Source organism: Podarcis tiliguerta, assembly GCF_965153285.1.
Source record: "Podarcis tiliguerta genome assembly, chromosome: 5".
In the NCBI taxonomy this organism is placed as follows: domain Eukaryota; kingdom Metazoa; phylum Chordata; class Lepidosauria; order Squamata; family Lacertidae; genus Podarcis; species Podarcis tiliguerta.
In genome coordinates this window covers 92764291-92784086 of record NC_139538.1, presented here as the reverse complement: position 1 = coordinate 92784086, position 19796 = coordinate 92764291, and the positions used below count along the sequence as shown (strand labels likewise).

Here is a 19796-nt window from a genome sequence, read left to right as displayed (position 1 = left end):
AACTGCCCTGAGATCTTTGGGTGAAGGGGGTATACAAATTTAATAAATAAAATAAGTATTTAAAAATTTCAGGTTGTCTTCCTGGGTAGCCCCAAATAAATTGACAACCTAATGCAGGGTGAGAAGTTTGTGGGCCTCCCCAATGTTTTTGGACTCCAACTCCCATCAGCCTCAGCAACCATGACCAATGGTAAAAGATGGTGGAGTTGTAATCTGACAACATCTGGAAGCTGATAGGTTCTTCATCCCTGCCTAAAAGGAATACAACTCAGACAATGCAATGTGTTTTCAAAGGAACCTGCTAGCTTAGAAATTACACAGAAATAATCACCAAGGCAATTGTTGTTGATGGCATCTGCCTGTCTTGAGAGACAATGGAGTCTGCATCTCTGGAAGGTGGCAGGAGCTCAGCCACGCAGCCTCAATGAAGGAGCCTGTCGTGGGGGCCCCTCTCAGAATTTTGTGTCCTGGACTACCACCACCCCATGCTACGCCACTGGCAGAGTGTGAATCAGGGTGGTTCACTTAGAAATGCAGACCCAAATGAAATCCACAAGCATCCCTGGTATGGACACATCTCTCTGTGCACATGACCGCTTTGAAATGAACTGGGAAGACACATTCAGGTATCATTTCAGCACCAGGTGTGCATATGTCCTGGAAGCCCTACAAAGAAGCTTTGGACTAGGGCAATTGGCCCAGTTACTAACAGCAATAAAGAGGTGGGTCTGCAGCAAGAGGGCCAACGCCACAGGCCAATTCTTGCATCATATTAATCGTATGGGAAATCATATGGAAGCCATTTGTGTAAAAGCCATTCTGTCTCCCCCTCGCATGCACATGTCACACAGTTTGTGTGATCTTAAACATACAGCTGAACAAGAAGGATTTTGCTGGTATGGTTAAGATCACACAGACCAAGCAGGAAGCTGTTTGGGCAAAGAGGCTTCTTTGTGTGTTGTTGGGTAAGCAATTCCAGGAGCAACCACACGGTTGCTTTCTGCAAGATAGGCTAACCCATAGCTGTCAACCTTCCCTTTTGTTGCGGGAAATTCCCGTATTCCAGCACTGTTTCCCGCTGCTTCCTACTGCTATCCCAGATTGTTAGATATCCCGTAGAGTGTCCCCAGGACAGGTGAGGCTGTTGATCCCTTATTTTCAAATCTGAAAGTTGACAGCTATGGGCTAACCCACAAATAACCAAGGCCAGTAGGATGAATTAGTTCCAAATTACTCGTCCAAACGAGCCCAGGTTTGCCACCTGAATTATAGAAATGTGAGTTATTTTGAGGGACCTTTTTGCATCTTGCCATTATAACATCTGAAAATTCTATTTACCATTTTTTTAAAAAAAATCAAGGCAAATTATCCTATTAATAATAGTAAGTTTCGGGTTGGAAATCTACCTTGTGAGAGCAGATTATAATCTTACAATATTTAAGGAAATTCTTTTGAGGAATGGTTATTATTTATGTAAAGCATTTTTACCCCACTCATCACCCCACATTCCATGGCCTCTCCAGACCTTCGGATGCCAGGGGTTGATGTGAGACCTTTTGCCTGCAAAGTTGTTGGGCTCCAACACATCCCCATTTGCAACTGTACAGTTGCAGAGGGATCCCTTCCCATTCTACAGTCATATGATTCTACGTGTAACCAGCTTCCACACAGTTTCCCAGTTGTTCCTCCTCCATGTAAGGAAGAAAGCAGAGCCACGTTCCCCAGCAAAGCAGATCGGGAGCAAGAGGACACCCATCTCCCCCTTTGCTCAAGCTTGAGAGTCGGTCACAAGGCTTGGCCTTGGGATTTCAGTTCCCCACCACCACGTTGTTTAGTCATTTAGTCGTGTCCAACTCTTCGTGACCCCATGGACCAGAGCACGCCAGGCCCTCCTGTCTTCCACTGCCTCCTGCAGTTTGGTCAAACTCATGCTACTAGCTTCGAGAACACTGTCCAACCATCTCATCCTCTGTCGTCCCCTTCTCCTTGTGCCCTCAATCTTTCCCAACATCAGGGTCTTTTCCAGGGAGTCTTCTCTTCTCATGAGGTGGCCAAAGTATTGGAGCCTCAGCTTCACGATCTGTCCTTCCAGTGAGCACTCAGGGCTAATTTCCTTAAGAATGGATGTGTTTGATCTTCTTGCAGTCCATGGAACTCGCAAGAGTCTCCTCCAGCACCATAATTCAAAAGCATCAATTCTTCGGCGATCAGCCTTTTCTATGGTCCAGCTCTCACTTCCATACATCACTACTGGGAAAACCATGGCTTTAACTATGCGGACCTTTGTTGGCAAGGTGATGTCTCTGCTTTTTAAGATGCTGTCTAGGTTTGCCATCGCCTTTCTCCCAAGGAGCAGACGTTTTTTAATTTCGTGGCTGCTGTCACCATCTGCAGTGATCATGGAGCCCAAGAAAGTAAAATCTCTCACTGCCTCCATTTCTTCCCCTTCTATTTGCCAGGAGGTGATGGGCCCAGTGACCATGATCTTCGTTTTTTTGATGTTGAGCTTCAGACCGTATTTTACGCTCTCCTCTTTCACCCTCATTAAAAGGTTCTTCCCCACCACCACACCACCCCCCAAAAATGGGTGCAGATACACAGCAGGCTGGAGTTGCCTGCTTTCCCTGCTAACAAACGCCCTTCCACCTTCCAAAGTTGCTGGCTAGGCAGAAATAGGTTTTCCAGTCACTCCTTTCCCAGGAAAAGCTTCACTTTGTAGATTAAGGCATGGGTAGGTAAACTAAGGCCCAGGTGCTGGATGCGGCCCAATCGCCTTCAAAATCTGGCCCGTGGACAGTCTGGGAATCAGCGTGTTTTTACATGAGTAGAATGTGTCCTTTTATTTAAAATGCATCTCTGGGTTATTTGTGGGGCATAGGAATTCGTTCATTTTCCCCCCTTCAAAATATAGTCTGGCCCCCCACAAGGTCTGAGGGACAGTGGACCGGCCCCCTACTGAAAAAGTTTGCTGGCCCCTGGATTAAGGCTTCATCCAGCAGCTTTTAAAGGCACAAGGAAAAAAGTTGGCAGGATTATCTCAAGCAAAGGGTGTGAATTATTTCAGCCAGTTAAAAGACCTTGAATTGGAGTATGTGTCAGGTAGTTTTTAAAGACACAAGATCTTTGCTAAGGGGGGGAAAAAAGGTCAGCCACCCTACTGCAGACAGAAGGTGTGAAAAGTTAGGTATACATGCATGTCCTGCCCCACATGAGTGATCATGTTCATGTGTGACTGTGACATCACAGGCAGGATGCCACAGAATTTTCCCACCCCAACTCCATTCATACCTCTGCTGCCAGTCATGAAATGAAGAGATACACACACGTGTCAACTAACAAGCAACTTCAGCTACTAAAAACAGAAAGTGGCCTCTTCTCGATGCAGTCATATACATTTATCAGCTCAACGCTGTTGTCACAACTCAGGAATGCTATTCAGGGACAGAGGAAAACCATATTGCTTTAAACGCTGAAGCGCCTCTAGCTACAGTTCCATAGGATGGATGTGGCCTTTGCAAAATACTGGCCACTCCTGGAATGATCGATATATGGTTTGCACAATCTAAAACAAAGGCAAAACAAAACTGTAAACTTGAATCTTCCAGGAAATTCAACCATTTCCCCTCTCTTTGGTATAAATCACAATCCATTCCCCTCCACCCCCACCAGTGAATCATAAATAAATATTCTAAAGGCCTGGCTATTTTGGCAAAACATCTGCTTCCTGAAGTAATCCTCAGGCATTTACCAAGTAGGTTGGAAGCAATCGAACTGCTTGCTGTTTTAAAGATTGGAGACACATGCATGTGTATTCAGAGGGAAGAGATGCATATTTACGGAAAAGATGAGAACAGTTGGTTTCCTCGCCAATGCTCGGTGGAATCCTGTGGTGCTTCAATTAGAGGTCAGGCTAAGAGAACCAAGAAAAGTTTGCCCACCAAACAAGTGCGCCTATGCGACTGGGACCGGGCTGGGCAGTCCTTTCCATCCTGTTTTGTCTCCCTGGCAATCCAGCACAGGTCCAAGCCACCTCCCACCCTCCTGCGTGCATTTTGTACATGCTTTTGAGGGGAAATTCAGTCATTTTACACAAAGCACCCACCTTTCAATGTTTGTGGTTTTTCTCACCAGGCAAATACACATTCGGAATGCGCCTTTTTGTGTAAAAGATGCATTTCTGTGCACATTTTTTATCCATCAAAAATTCATTGCAAAAATCTGTTCCAATCCGTAAACAAGTTGGGATGTTTCAGATTGGGTCCATGGAAGAAACAAGAACCAAATGAATTTCTCCTCCATGCTTAGCAGAGAAGGAGTGTTGGGTTCATTCTAGGTCACACCCACAGTTTGCAAGGGGTGACAAGAAAGTAAGGATGGATGAAATTGTCAATATCAGTCTCTTTCTCTCTCTCTCTGCCAGACTGCTCCCTGTCTTGCTGGCCTTTTCCCACCTGGCCGTGTGAGACTTTGTGTGTGTGTGTGTGCAAACTGACTCCAGCTACAAAAGCTGAGGCTGCTGAACAGACTCTTGAGCTGGGGTGCTGTTTGGTGGGTGAGTTTGGGTGGGTGGGTGGGTTGCTGTTAATTTTTTGCATCTAATTAATTAGTTAGTTAATTTTTTTAATTAGTTAATTTTTTGGACCTTATGATTTATGTGGAAATGGTGCAATTTGGTTGTGTACTTTCTGCTGCTTCACTTATTGTTTACGCTTTTCTTACATTTGCAGCTATGCAACATTTTATATGTTGTAAGCCGCCTTGAGGTTGGTTTTAACTTTGGAAAGGTGCCATAGAAATAAAGTGAGTGATTGAAAATCAGGTGAGTTACAGCCCTTAATCTTGGATTTCAAAGTTCGTGAAGAGTAAATATATACAGAAAGGATGCATTTAGCTGAAACACTGATGGACGTGGAAAGAGGGAGGACGAGTGAGCAGAAGAGGAAACAAAAAGGGTGTATTCCAGGGCTATTTTAAGCCCTGGCATTGTTAGGTTTACAGTATGACATCCAGACAAAGATGTCAGCTTTTGCTGAAGTACGTCTGAGGTGCAGCACTATTAAAAAGGTAAAAATAGCTCAGCGGAGGAGTTAAAGGCTGCTTCACATGAATTAAACGGAGCCCTTGCTCTTCACGGTTTCAAATGCCTTGCAGGCATCTCTCTTCCAAAGCTTGGGGTTTTTATGTGGCTCATCCCCAGCCCAGGAAAATTCCACGAAAACAAGGAAGCAAATGAGTAACACATTGACAGTACTTGTGTGTTTCCATTCAACACCACCTACTGCTGCCACTGGATTCTGCCTGTTTGGCAGAGATCCAGAAGACAAAGGGGCTGCCTTCATCTCTTAAAGACCAAGGCTGGGCAGCGTGAGGGGAGGGGGATGCTTTGCTTTGGAGCAGCACAGCACCTTGTTACCTGAGCAGTGGCGTAGCGTGGGGGGTGCAGGGGGGGCCGGCCGCACCGGGCGCAACATCTCGGGGTTACGGTTAGGGGGCGCAAATCCACAGGTTAGGGGGCGCAAATTACTTGCCTTGCCCCGGGTGCTGACAACCCCCGCTATGCCACTGTACCTGAGAAGCGTTGTCCCCAGGCAGAGTACTTCCAGGTGGGATCACACTAATGCGGAGATTTCTCATAATAAAAAGCAGGAAAGCAGGGAAGATGGGGGGGGGAGTATTCCCAATGCCTATGTCTTTCCGATCCCAATAATCCCTTGGAGTTATACAGGGCTGTCTTTAGCATATGCACCACTGGGGTGCAAAGATCCGCCCAGCGCCCCCAAATTTAGTTAATTTTGCGTGCACGGCACCGTTGAGAATGACAAGTGCCGTCATTGAGTCTGACAAGCGCTGCCGCTGGCGTGACATGGCTTTGGTAAATGAGCGTACAAAGTCGAAAGTCCTTTAGTGAAACAGTAGGTATACCATTCAGTACTACCTAGGTATTTTGTTTTTCTAGCTTGATCAAAATTATTTATTATTTCATAACAGAGAAATAGTTAAGAGCTTAGGCAGCTTCAGCGGCGGGCGCCTGGTGCCCCCCAGAATTCGGCACCCAGGTGCCCTACACCCCTTGCACCCCCAGGTAAAGACGGCCCTGGAGTTATTCATCAGAGCTCATCAGACTTCAGAATTACTGGATCTTGCAGTGTTTTTTACTGAAAACCAGAGGAGCAATAAGGAGGAGATTGAGAGAAGGTGTGATAGCCATTTTCCAATATCGTAAGGGCTGTCACACAGAAGATGGGAAGTGCTTCTTTTCTCCTGTTCCAAAGGGAAGGACCCAAACCCAATGGCTTCAAAATCAAGTTACAAGAAAGGAGATTCCAACTCAACATCAGGAAGAACTTTCTGACAGTGAGAGCTGTTCAACAGTGGAACAGATTCCCTTGGTGATTGTGGACTCTCCTTCCTAGGAAGTTTTAAAGCAGAGGTTGTATGGCCATCTGTCATGGATGCTTCAGTTGAGATTCCTGCATTGTGGGCAGTTGGTCTAGACCTTGGAGTCCCTTCTAACTCTACAATTCTATGATTCCAATTCCCATCAGCCCAAGCAGCATAGCCAGGAGTGTCTCCACCTCCATCGTTCAGCCCAGACACTGAGATCCAGCTCCAAGGGCCTTCTGGAGTTTACCTCATTGCAAGATGTGAAGTTATAGGGAACCAGGCAGAGGGCCTTCTCAGTAGTGGCGCCCACCCTGTGGAATGCCCTACCAGAAGATGTCAAACAGATAAACAGCTATTTTATTTTTAGAAGACCTCTGAAGGGAAGTTTGTAATGGTTGATGTTTTACTGTGTTTTTAATATTTTGTGGGGAGCCACCCAGATTGGCTGGGGTATAATTATTAATAATAATTAAATAATAAATTATTATTATTAATGATCAAGGATGATGGAGCCAGAACCTAGCAACTTCTGCAAGGCCACTGTTTCCCCATTCCATTCTAAAAAAAAATAAATTAAAAAATGGGTCAGGGCTTTAAGCTGCAATCCTATACACATTTCACATGGAATAAATTTCACTGAAAAACAGTCTGAGAAGATACGTACACACTGTAAGGAATTAATTCCATGGAAGCTGTGTGATCTACAGGCACATTTTAACAAAAAAATGCTTCAGAGCGGAAGCATAAAACTCAAAAATGTATCCATACAACCAAGGGACACTATAAATGCAAAACAACAGGGATGTATTTATTCAGAAAAGAGCAATCAAACCTCAAATACAGGGGTAAAATTTCACCTACATTGCAACCAAAAGTTCCCAATATGGTACATTAGCTCTCAACCTACACAGAACTCTTACCGAGTCTGAGGAATCCTGTGTAATATAAAAGCTTGCACGTCAAGTTTTTAAATTAAGGTTGTTTATATTAATGGACCAACACTGCATATTTTTCAAATATAAATGCATTGTTCTTCTTCATAAAACACACGCACATACACACAAAGAGCAAAAGCAGAAACCTGGAAGTATAAAATGCAAAAGGTAGAAGGAATAATACTGGCTGCTTTATAAAGGCTAACGTTAATGCAAAATGCTGGAGCAAGAATGCTGGGAGAGGAAGCATCCCTGTTTTTAAACAGCTACACTGGCTGTTTTCCAAGGCCATTTCAAGGTGCTCATTTAGATAGTTAAACCCCATGCTCTAAAATGAGCAGATGAACCCCTCCAGGCACTCCCTACATGGGATGAGGTACACGGTGTGAGGGTTTGGAAAAGGGCCTTTTCTGTTGTGGCTCCTTACATGCAGAACTCTCTCCCTACAGAGGTGCTTGGTCTCCTCTTATAGCTTCCGCTGGCTCATCAAGATGCATCTTTTGTGAGGGGAGGGCATGTGGAGGAGAGACCTCACTGCTGCTACTGTTACTGCTGATGGTATAACTGTCATTTGTTGCTGTGTGGTTTTAATAAATAGTGGGTTAGCTTTTTTAAAGGGTGGTATATACATCATCTCTGCTTTTTTTTTTTTTTAAAAAAAAAGAGACATCACCTTCCCAGCAAAGGTCCGTATAGTTAAAGCTATGGTTTTCCCAGTAGTGATGTATGGAAGTGAGAGATGGACCATAGAGAAGGCTGATCGCTGAAGAATTGATGCTTTTGAATTATGGTGCTGGAGGAGACTCTTGAGAGTCCCATGGACTGCAAGAAGATCAAACCTCTCCATTCTTAAGGGAATCAACTAGGAGTGCTCACTGGATCCTGGATACTGAGGCTCCAATACTTTGGCCATCTCATGAGAAGAGAAGACTCCCTGGAAAAGACCCTGATGCTGGGAAAGATGGAGGGCACAAGGAGAAGGGGACGACAGAGGACAAGATGGTTGGACAGTGTTCTCGAAGATACAAACATGAGTTTGGCCAAACTGCAGGAGGCAGTGGAAGACAGGAGGGCCTGGTGTGCTCTGTTCTGAAGAGTCGGACACGACTAAACAACAACAATATACATCATCTAAATAAAATATTTTTAAAAATCTCTTTGATGATTTTACTGCAAGAGACAATGGCTGTGTTCCCTTGCCCATTTACGGAGCACTGACTACAGTTCCAGTTCCGGTTGTTTTGTTAATTGATTTGACATGAAGATTTGTACCAACTAACACATAAACATGTAAACAATAACAGACCCATGCATGGAGCATATTCAGTATAAAAACAAAACAAATTGCAGGTACATATAGCAAAGTTTTAAAAACCTAGCTACTGGGTTTTTAACGTTATCCAGACAATGTTGTCCAAAATGCACATGTATCCTGCACTTTGTTATAAAATACTTCATGATGCATTGTTTCTCAAACCAGATTTACACTGATTGAAGTCCTTAAGTCATTCCGAGAAAGTCTCTAACCAAGGTGTGAACACCTTTGCATAGGCTGAAGACATCGCCCTCATCAAGGCCCCCTGGTGGCAACACAAACAGAAATGAATCTGACACTAAGCAAGTCATGCTGATGTGAACATTTTCAGGGTTGGGGGGAGGCTGGAGCTGAGGCATGCCAGGAGCAGGAATAACACCAAGGCATTAGTGTGGTAACAGCCTACTGTTGCCACCCCTTTGGAAATAGTTGTTGAAAATAGTCATTCTTCAGCAATGATCTGAATTGTACACAAGGGATTTTATTAGCTTTAGTAAGTTCGTAGCTTACTAAATACGCCAAAGGTAATAGATGGCGTAGGAAAAAACCTAGCAAGCTAAATACAGATTTAAAGGGTGTGTTTTTTCTTTTTTAGATCTTTAATGCAGTTTTCCACCACAAGCCCAAACCCACTTAATTTCAAGTCTATCTCACTTATTGCAGTGAAACAGATCCCATGGGAAATGTCTCTCACTGCTGTCAATTGCCAGAAAGAGATTTGTTGACCACTGGTTTTGGAAGCAGGGAAGGAATTTTGCAGACTCTCAAATCCATCCCCTGATCCCTTAATGATAGCCAAAGACTTCCTACAAAGACGACACCAGCATTTAGCCCTTTAGTCAAGAGGGATCTCAGCAGGCAGTCAAGTGGGCTCCAAACCAAGGTGGAATAAACGCTCAGCTCAAATTCTCTCACCATCACCACATGAGAAATGATTTGCCCATGATTCTTACCCGTAGTCTGTTATTATTTTAAAAATATTAATAATAATAATACCCACCCTTAGGTCCCAGGGTGAGTTGCAACGTTAAAGCACAATATCATATATATATATATAGCATTTTTTTTTAAAAAAAGTCCACCATGTGGAAGAAAAGATTGACTGTAATCAACCTCAGCTGGTCCAAATTATGAAAACTTTACGAAATCAAACTACTGGCATAGAAGAAACAACTTTAAATTCGTTCCTTAATTTAAATTTGATAGTTAATTCTAACAGCACAGTCCTAATCATGTCTACTCAGAGGGAGTCTCATTGGGTTCAATGGGGCTCCTTCCCAGTAAATCTCAGCACATCTTACAGGAATTCCACGTTTACATTAAGGAAGCATGGCTGACAGTGAGGTGCAGAAGATGAAATTTATGATAGCAAAATATTGGGCTTTTGAATCCTATGGATTCAGTGAATGGGGTGGTAAAGGGCAAAGAGAACACAAGAAAGAACGTGCAGGGTCAGGCCAATGGCCCAACTAGTCCAGCATCCTGTTCTCACAGTGACCAGCCTGAAGCGTCTTTAGGGAAAACCACAAGCAGGACCAGAGGCCTCTCCCCTCTCCTGTGCTTTCCGGAGAATGGTGCTCAGAAGCTAAGTGCCTCTGACCACTTCCATCTTCTCTCCAATGGAAAGCAATCTCCACACAGGTCTTGGACAAGGGAAGGGGGAAATGGAAGGATGCTTCTCATTTTCTGTTGACTAAGTGCAGCTCACTTGCAGAGAAGGCGAGGAAGAGGTGCTTGCTTCGGCAGCACATATACTAAAATTGGAACGATACAGAGAAGATTAGCATGGCCCCTGCGCAAGGATGACACGCAAGTTCGTGAAGCGTTCCATATTTTTAGACACAAGATCTACCCACCCGGGAAGAATGGCAGATGAAGCTGATGGACTACATGGAATTGGCGGAAATGACTGGCAGAATCCGAGGCCAGGGAGAAGAGTCGGTGGAAGAAGATTGGAAAAAAAATAAAGTATATTTACAGAAATACTGCAAAATTAATGAATGTTAGAAGAATGCTGGATGAAGTTATATGGCTTTAGCAGAAATGTTATAAAGAATTAAGCAAAAACTGATTGTTAATGGGCCAAAGTGGAAATTTAAAGTTAAATTGTGTTAAGACAAATTATAGAACAAAAAATGGAGAAAGATGGAAAGGATTTGCTGAAATAGCTAATTGAACTAGAATACAAAAAAAGGGAGGTGTGAGGAGGTCGATGAAACAAGTAAATGAAAGGTAAAGATATGGAAATATTTGGTGTGTTTTTAAATGTTTTTGTTTTTCTTGTGGTTTTCATGTATTGTTATTTTGTTTTTTATTTTCGATGTATTGTTTGTTAAATTTTTTATTGTTTTTTTTCTCCTCCCCCCCCCCCCCGTAATTATTAAACTCTTAATAAATATTATTCCAAAAAAAAAAAGAGAGGGAGAGAGAGAGAAGGCGAGGAAGAGGAAACTGTGCAAGGGCCAGTCCATTTTGACAGGCAAAAACGAAATGCTCTGGGACCTTTTATAAAGCAGCAAGTGCTGGCTTGCCTCTTTGTTTCTAACATTTGCCTGACTACTTTTCAGCACAGATGCAGCCCAACTGCTAAATAACTTTAATAAGGTGCATGTTGCTCGTAACTCTGTATGTCAGGAAAGGATTAACACAGAAACTTCTAAAGAAACCTGCCGTTTCCCATCACCAGGATCAGAAGAGAAACTGAGTTATGATTCGTCTGTTCACAAGGAGGAGTAGAAACTCTCACGGGGGGCAGAGAAACAAGCCAACAGATCTGTGAGATTAGAAGGATGAGCTATTGGAATTGGGGAGTGTCCTTTGTGGTTACTGAGCCCAACCCAGCTCAGTGCAGGGATATTGAAGCTGGAGCATCCCTAAAAGAGGGCAGTTCTTGCCATTTGAAAATTTTGTGCAATTTGCCATTGGTTGCCAGCTCATTCCAGACCCAATTCAAGATGCTCACATTGGTGCTGGAAGCCCTAAATGATTCGGGCCCCGAATCATTGGCAAGACCATCTCCTTCCCTACAGACCTTCTGAGATTGGGGTGGTGGCAGCTGTGAGCTGTGGAACTGCCTCCCCACATAGATGCATCCGGCGCCTCCATTATGCAGCTTCCAGGGGATGCTGAAGATGGCCCTCTTTACTCTGACTTTTGAGGTGTATATTTTTAGAATGCACCTTAATTTTTATTATTCTAAGTTGTATTAAACCGTCTTCAAGTTTGCATTCTAATGTTGTAACCACCTTAGGACCTTAGAGGGAAGGTAATGAATAAATAAAAATGTAATATTCGAACCTGATCTCTTGGATCAGGTTCCCCCCTAGTTTAGGGTCTCCTGTCTTCTCTGCTTGCTATAAAGAGGAAGCGTCCAGCTTGGCCTCCTGTCAGGGCACAGGGGGCAGGGGAACCAATATGGTGGCTGGACTGCACCTCCTCCCATCACCGGTCATTGGCCAAGCTGACTGAGGCTGATGGAACTGAAGGCCACTAAAGACGCCTGCTTCTTGGGAGAAAAGCAATGGCAAACCTAGACAGCATTTTAAAAAGCAGAGACATCACCTTGCCAACAAAGGTCCGTATAGTTAAAGCTATGGTTTTCCCAGTAGTGATGTATGGAAGTGAGAGCTGGACCATCAAGAAGGCCGATCGCCGAAGAATTGATGCTTTTGAATTATGGTGCTGGAGGAGACTCTTGAGAGTCCCACGGACTGCAAGATGATCAAACCTATCCATTCTGAAGGAAATCAGCCCTGAGTGCTCACTGGAAAGACAAATCGTAATGCTGAGGCTCCAATACTTTGGCCACCTCATGAGAAGAGAAGACTCCCTGGAAAAGACCCTGATGTTGGGAAAGATGGAGGGCACAAGGAGAAGGGGACGACAGAGGACGAGATGGCTGGACAGTGTTCTCAAAGCTACCAGCATGAGGTTGACCAAACTGTGGGAGGCAGTGGAAGACAGGAATGCCTGGCGTGCTCTGGTCCATGGGGTCACGAAGAGTCGGACATGACTAAACGACTATGCAACAACAACCTTTGGAGACCTCTGCTGTGGCTACACCTACATTAGAGATGCATTGCCAGAGGAGGTGCCGCCAGGTGTTTCTGGAGCCAGGCAGAGAGAAGCTGGAGAGGAGGTCTGCTGATCAAAGCCGAGAACTTGCTGCTCCCCATCATTTGGGGGCAGGAGGCACCCGTGCTCCTCCAGAACTTCACAGAGCATGATACTGAATGCTACCGCTGCAGAGTGAGGATTCAAAATCTTCCCCAAGAGACTGGGCACTAATCAAAACATTTTTTTTTTATTTCAAACTCCTGCTGCTCCAAATGAAGTTTGCAATGGGAATGCTAGAAAAGAGGCCAGTCAGGGATCCTAGTTTGAGCACAGCGGCCAGAGGCAATTATAACTACACTCCCTGAATGACAATACTTATTCCTACATCTCACAGCCAATACTTGCAAAAGAAGAAGTTGTTTTAAAACAGGCCCCGACCTGGTGTCGTCCAGATGTTTTGAGCTACCATGTCCCCCACTCCCAGCCAGAACAGCAGCGCTTGGCAGGAGCTGATCACAGCTGGAATCTCAAACATCTAGAGGGCACAGGGTTGGGGAAGGCTGTTTTAAAGCCTTAACTGCATCCCCCTGGGAAGGCTGGTCCCTGATTTCTGGCACCACCCTAAGCAACTCTCATGTGCCGGGGGGGGGGGGCAATTGAAAAGTGAACTTTCACAGTTACTGTATTTTTTGCTCTATAAGACTCACTTTTTCCCTCCTAAAAAGTAAGGGGAAATGTGTGTCCGTCTTATGGAGTGAATGCAGGCTGCACAGCTATCACAGAAGCCAGAATAGCAAGAGGGATTGCTGCTTTCACTGCGCAGCGATCCCTCTTGCTGTTCTGGCTTCTGAGATTCAGAATATTTTTTTTCTTGTTTTCCTCATCCAAAAACTAGGTGCGTCTTGTGATCTGGTGCGTCTTATAGAGCGAAAAATACAGTACATAGTACATAGTTCTTACAGATGTGTTTACCTAAATATAAATGCAACTGATAAGGCCAATCAGCCCAAACACAACTCTAAGTGTTTACTACGTGATTCGGAGGGACTTACTGGTACCTCTGGGCCTTAGAACTTATTTAAGTGCACCCACCAGAAAGGTTAGACAGTTAACATCTGAGTGCCATGAAATTAACAGGAGGATGAGGGAGAATTGCCTTAATGGAGAAGTTATACTCCACCACCCACAAGTCCTCCATTCCAGTGTTAATCATCATTGGCCCTGATCTGTCCGGGATGGGGGTCAAAAGACTTGTGTCTGCAATGTTGCAACCCAACTAACACACCTGCGCTCTTGGAAGAGAAAACACCACTTGCAGTTCAACCTGTCAAAAGCTCCCAAGGAGAGGGTTGCAAGGGAAAGATTATGAGAAAAGATCTGTGAGTTGGGAATCCTTTCTCCCTCTACGCTTTTGGGTGTGTGTGTGGGGGGGTGAGTTTTGGTTTGTCATTATGCTGCTCCAGCTCCTTCCAAAGCTCCTGCTTGGATATATTAGACACCCTCAACTAGAAAGCACCCACTGAGCAGCCGGACATGCTTTTCAGGCAAACATGTTCGGAAGTCACAGTAAGAACGCACCAAGTTTAATCTCCGAATAAAACTGCAATCAGCTGCAATCCTAGACACATGTGGTTAACCCTCTTGGGTTAAATGAGGCTCACTCCCAGCAGCTGAGAGGTTCATAAGATTTCAGCCTTAGGATCATGCTGCAAAGAAGCAGCGGCAGGTGGGATATGCAGGCGACAGGAATCCTTGGAAAATAGAGAACAGCCAAGAGCCAAGCCCCCGTTTCGCCAAAACCGAATCGCAGTGGAAAATACAAGTGATTTATTGTTCTCATTATTCTTATAGCTTTCCTATTGCAGAGAACTGTGCTTGGGCAAGCATTTTTTTAATAAAACAAAATAAAGGATTTCCCTACTTTTTAAAAAAATAATAATAATAATTGAAAGCCGACACGTCCCAGTTTGTTTGCAGCAGCCACGCTGCTTGTAAGCACATTAGCGCAGCGGCACAATTGCTTAGCCAATTTGTCAGCCGCAAGACGCAATCCTTGCCCTGGAATAAGAAAGCTGGGGTAGCTCGGTTGGTAGAGCCAGTGGCGAACCTACATTTCGAGGGTCCTGAAGCTTGAACTGTCCTGGGGGGCCCTTTTCAACCAGCAACGAGGTCTGGGTAGCAACCCCGGTTCTCTTCTTCAGTGGGGCTGTTCCAGGACAGATCATCACACCTTGACAACATCTGTGCTACATAATCCATTTGAGTCGTGGCACTCAAATGGGGACCCAAAATAAGCAATGAGGACGGGGGTTCGAGCCCCAGTGTCGAGTGAAGGATTTCTGCCTGGCAGCGGGTTGGACTAGATGATCCTGCGGATCCTTTCCAACTTACACTTCTGTAATAATACTGTAAGTAAGCAAGCTAACAAACAAACAAACAGGCGAAGGGGCAACGGAGAAGGGGACCCCCGCGCGCCCCCAGGTTGCCCAGCCGGTCCTTACCTGTTCCGGGCTTGAGCTTGCTGTCTCGGCTGCGCGAAAAGACAAGCGCTGTGCGCGCTGCGGAGCCTCGCCTTGCCTCGCCTGGCCGGGATGCTGCCCGAGCGATTCCTGCGCAAAGCCGGCTGTGCGTGGCTCTGGGCGCCGGAGAGCAGAGGGCGCGGCTGCTGCTGCTGCTGCTGCCGGGCGCCGCCTCCTGCCTCGCAGCGCGCTCCTCTCGCTCGGGGAAACTTGGGGCAGCCAAGACTTCGCCGCCGCCGCCTCCTCCTCTTGCGCTGCTGGCGGCTCTGCGCTTCTCCTCTCCGGCTCCCGAGCTGCCCGTTTCCCCCTCCCGGCAGCCGGCGGCTGAGCGCAGCCACGTGCGGCGGCAGGAGGGAGGCGGCCGGTGCTCTCCGCCAGGCGGCTGCCCCGGGGCCGGATCCAGCCAGGCGAGCGTGGCGGGCAGCCTTCTCGCAAAGGCGTCGGCGGCGTCGGGGGTCTCCGGCTCAAGGTCGCCCCACAGGCTGTGCGCTTTCGGCGGCGGCGGCGCGGAGTTGGCCGGTTGCTGCGCCAAGAAGGAGCCTTGCGCTCCTCCGACTCGGCAGCGCGGGATCCGTCGGGGGCTCAGCGGCGGAGAGAGGGGCGCTCGGTTCGGCTGCGGGGATTTTGTGTGTTTATTTATTTTGAAAGAGTCTCTTTATGCGCAGGTGGGGCTCGAACTGTGCACGAGGAAGACCCTCCCCACCCCCACCCTGAGCTCCGAAGTGAAGCCTGTCAAAGTCCGGAGCAAAGGGCTGGCTTGACTTGCGCTTTTGTTTCTGCTCTGTTTCAGGAAATCTCCAACTGATCTTCCGTGCAGCCTTGGATTTACTTAGAAGATTTTGCGCAGGCTCTCATTCTCTCTCACACACACTCACACACACACACACGGTTTTCAATATGTAGAATCTGCCTGTTTCCGATGTCTATGATAACTAGCCCTCCTCCCCTCAGACGGCTAGTATTTTGCAGAAGGGATTTTAGGTTTGGACTATTGGAGTCAACCCCTGGGGCCAAGGACCTTTCACCCCCATTCCCACCGGCAAGAAAATATTTGAGCCTCCCACCCCATAGAAAGGCATTGCCATTCCTATGATGCGCTTGTGCAACGTAGTGATTATGCAGAGCGGGGCTTACCTTCCCGTCCTCCAGTATTTTATTCAGCTTGGTACCGCTGGTTTGCACAGCTTAAGTGAATTAAAGCGGTCTGTCACTCCGCTGCTTTTTGTCACTCTTTATTGCTGTTGGTGCAAGTGGCTCTCCATTGGGAAGAATGGCAGGATACACAGGGAGTTAATAATAATACCCTTTTGGAAATGGACTGGTGTTGTTGGTCTGGGGCCCTGCCTCATGGCCTCCCCCTCAGAAGGAGAGGGAAAGAGATGCATGAGAAAGATGCTAATTGCTGAGAGCGGAAGACAGGTGTGGAGACACTGTGGGCCTCCAGATGTTGCTGGACTACAACTCCCATCATCCCTGGCCGTTGGCCCTGTTGGTCTGAAGCACAGAGAGCCCAGCGATGTTAGGGAGGTCATAGCCTTCCAACATAAAGGAAGAATGGAGGCTTCCCCAGGCAGATGCTTCCAGATGTCTTGCACTACAACTTCCAGCAGCCCCAGTCCCTGTGGCTGTGCTGGCTGAAAGTAGTTGTAGCCCAAAACTTCTGAAGATACCAGATTATGGAAGTCTGGGATAAGAATATAGTCCTGGTGGTTTAAACCTTAGCAGGAGAGAAAGTGCTGCTCCAGTTCTCCAGCTTCTGGCTCTTTGGCCTGAAATTCACTTATGTCTGAACCATGAAATCCAGCAAAACAAAAATGCCCCCCCCCCCCCACTTTATCCACACTTTTCATAACAACAATTTCTTGCGCAACTTTGGACCACACCAGCCACACCTCTTCCCACCTGGCTGCACATAGATTGTGGGGACATTGCATATTCCCAGCCTTCAGTGTTTTGTATGTGGGAACACACCATCCTTGCCCTTTTGTAGCCCTGTTTACCTGTATATTGCTATGTGGTTGGACATATATGGTGCAGGGGTTGTCAGGAAGCTGACACTATGGGTGCAAGAGATGCTCCGTCTCAGTCCTGTTCATGCTTCACAGTTTCAGATTTGCCTGGATTGCCCGTTTGCAAAACAGCTGCCCTGTCAAAGCTTCCGTTTAGCTCTTTGTTTGCGCTAAGTCCTCAAAGGATGGAGTGTTATGTGCTGAACGTGAATGTGTGACTCATTCCATATTGTAAAAGTCCTCTCTGGAGTTGGGGTTGCAGGAAAACAATGACCACTCAGTACTGCAATGATAGTAAATCAACAGCAACAGGAACTTCCAAACATAAGATGTACATGTAGGAAGTGGGAGAAGGAATGAGGGAGGAAGCCTCTTGCCCGGCACATCACAAAGTGATCATCAGCCGCAGGGAGATTAAACTCAGAAAGAGTTTCCTTTCTATCTGAGCCTGTTGTTCCCCCTCCTGCAACTACTCCAGGGACAGAGAGAGACATTCTTCCTTCATCACAGACACTGTCAAGAGGATAAGAGCATGAAAAGAGGCTTGCCCAAGGCCTCTGTGGCCCTGCATCCTTCCTCCCACAGAAGTTCACCATCTGTCTCTCTGAAAACCCCACAAGTGAGCTAGGAGGGATTCTCAGGGTACATCTTCTGTGGCTGCTTCCCAGCAATGGCTGCCCCAGATCCTGGAGGCACCATTTAGCCATCATGACTCCCAAAGTCTGGGAGCATCCACCCAGAAGGCAGCCAGACTGAAAGAAGGGCTGGGCAGGTTCATACAGGAGAACATAGTCCTTCAGATATCCTGGGCCTAAGCCCAAAGAGTTTTACATGGAGTAAACTCATCAAATAGTCATGCACATTATTGTCAATGGGTTTGTTCTCACTACTGTTGGACACTATCCATAGTGTTAGTATGTATATTATCTAAAACCCAATTCGCGGTTTGAAATTCAAACAGCTGCTCAGCCTATGCACCCATTTGCAAAGGAGGGTAAGGGAAATGCAGACTATACTACAATGTCTTGGAGTTTGAGATATCAGAATGGAAGTTGCTGTGCATAGTCAAAATACCATCCAGTGTTTCATTTTCAAGACCCACTTAGATCTCCACACACATTTTATGTTAAGGCAAGAAAGATGCAACGCAGAAGTTCCATTGAAAAGATCAAAATAGAACTTGGTCTGTAATATTATTAGGCCATAGGGACGTTCTCTCGCTGACATTTCATTTGAGCACAGCCTTGTCCCCCATTTTATGGAGGAAATTAAAGGCAAAATGTAAAATACATTGCCTTGAAATATGTGGTGAGATCTCTCACACATGGAGCTTCACTTGTGCTACTGATTTAATTTAACCGGATTAAAAAAATATTTATTATACAGTGTTTACCACACTTACGATGTAGACAATACGGTTATGATATTTGCTTCTTTGATACATTTTTTCTTAATCTGACACCCACATAAAGAACATGCTTCTCAGTCAGAAGATGCTGACCATCTTTTGGCCGGTTGCCGTTTATAATGCAATTTCATATTCCCAAGTGGCATGTGAGAGAAATCAACATTTTGGATCAACAGCAGTGAATCTTACATTGGAATTGGATGGAGGGCAGATCTGGACAGATATTTGTGGCCTGAGGTGAGGGATGAAATGGCACCTCTCTCTTCGAAGTTCTAAACATGCAGGACGGAGGGGTCATTTCACCCTTTGCCTCAGGCAACAAGCATCTCAGACCCACCTTGTCCAAATCTGTCCTCTCGTGCGAATGTAATTAACTAGACTAATGGAGGGCCCGCCCTTTCCACACTTAATCTATGTGTTTCATGTCAGCAAGATAAATGCATTATTTAAAGTTTAAAGGTAAAGGACCCCTGACAGTTAAGTCCAGTTGCGAACGACTCTGAGGTCATCTTGCTTTACTGGCCGAGGGAGCCAACGTTTGTCCACAGGCAGTTTTTCCAGGTCATGCAGCCAGCATGACTAAGCTGCTTCTGGCGCAATGGAACACTGAAACCAAAGCAGCGCACAGAAACGCCGTTTACCTTCGCACCAGAGTGGTACCTATTTATCTATACTTGCACTTAGACATGCTTTTGAACTGCTAGGTTGGCAGGAGCAGGGAACAAGCAACAGGAGCTCACCCCGTCGCGGGGATTTGAACCGCCGACCTTTTGATCGGCAAGCCCTGGGCTCAGTGGTTTACACCACAGCGCCACCCGCGTCCCCCTTTCAAGTTTAAGAAAGTGCAATAGACCCTTTTAGAAAGGCTAAATGAAACCAGCCAGTCCTTTCCAAAGTGACCAACAATCTACCAAACAAAACAAAACTAAACCCCAAGAAACAAAAATAAATGAAGGAGGACTATGGGTGGGATGTTAAAATTAGCATAGTTCAAATAACAATATTATTATTTAAACTTTGACTCATGCTGCATGCATTGTTTGTACAAATGCTAGGCATACCACAGTAATCCACCAGGTTTGATTTCTGATGCAGATTTATTCTGCTGACAGAGACAAGCATCCCAGACCTTCCATATATCCAATTTTATCTATTTTTTGAAGTGGGGAA

General features: G+C 45.8%; 2 protein-coding genes across 2 annotated transcripts in view; one reads left to right on the top strand and one right to left on the bottom strand.

Annotated features, from left to right (window-relative positions):
• The window catches only part of SEMA3D (semaphorin 3D), a 182790-nt gene extending 166730 nt beyond the window's left edge, over window positions 1–16060 (bottom strand). Inside the window, exon 1 of the mRNA XM_083440752.1 lies at window positions 15192–16060. The gene's annotated coding sequence lies outside the window, so the exon portion shown is untranslated. The remainder of the gene's footprint in view (window positions 1–15191) is intronic.
• LOC310677850 (uncharacterized protein) lies at window positions 5816–19576 on the top strand (the record flags this gene model as incomplete). Its single annotated transcript, XM_083441034.1, has 3 exons — window positions 5816–5872; window positions 15131–15874; window positions 16000–19576. The coding sequence occupies 3 exons, from the start codon at window positions 5816–5818 to the stop codon at window positions 16012–16014; spliced, it is 816 nt and encodes a 271-aa protein (XP_083297160.1). The 3' UTR covers window positions 16015–19576.
• Window positions 19577–19796: the final 220 nt, after the last annotated feature.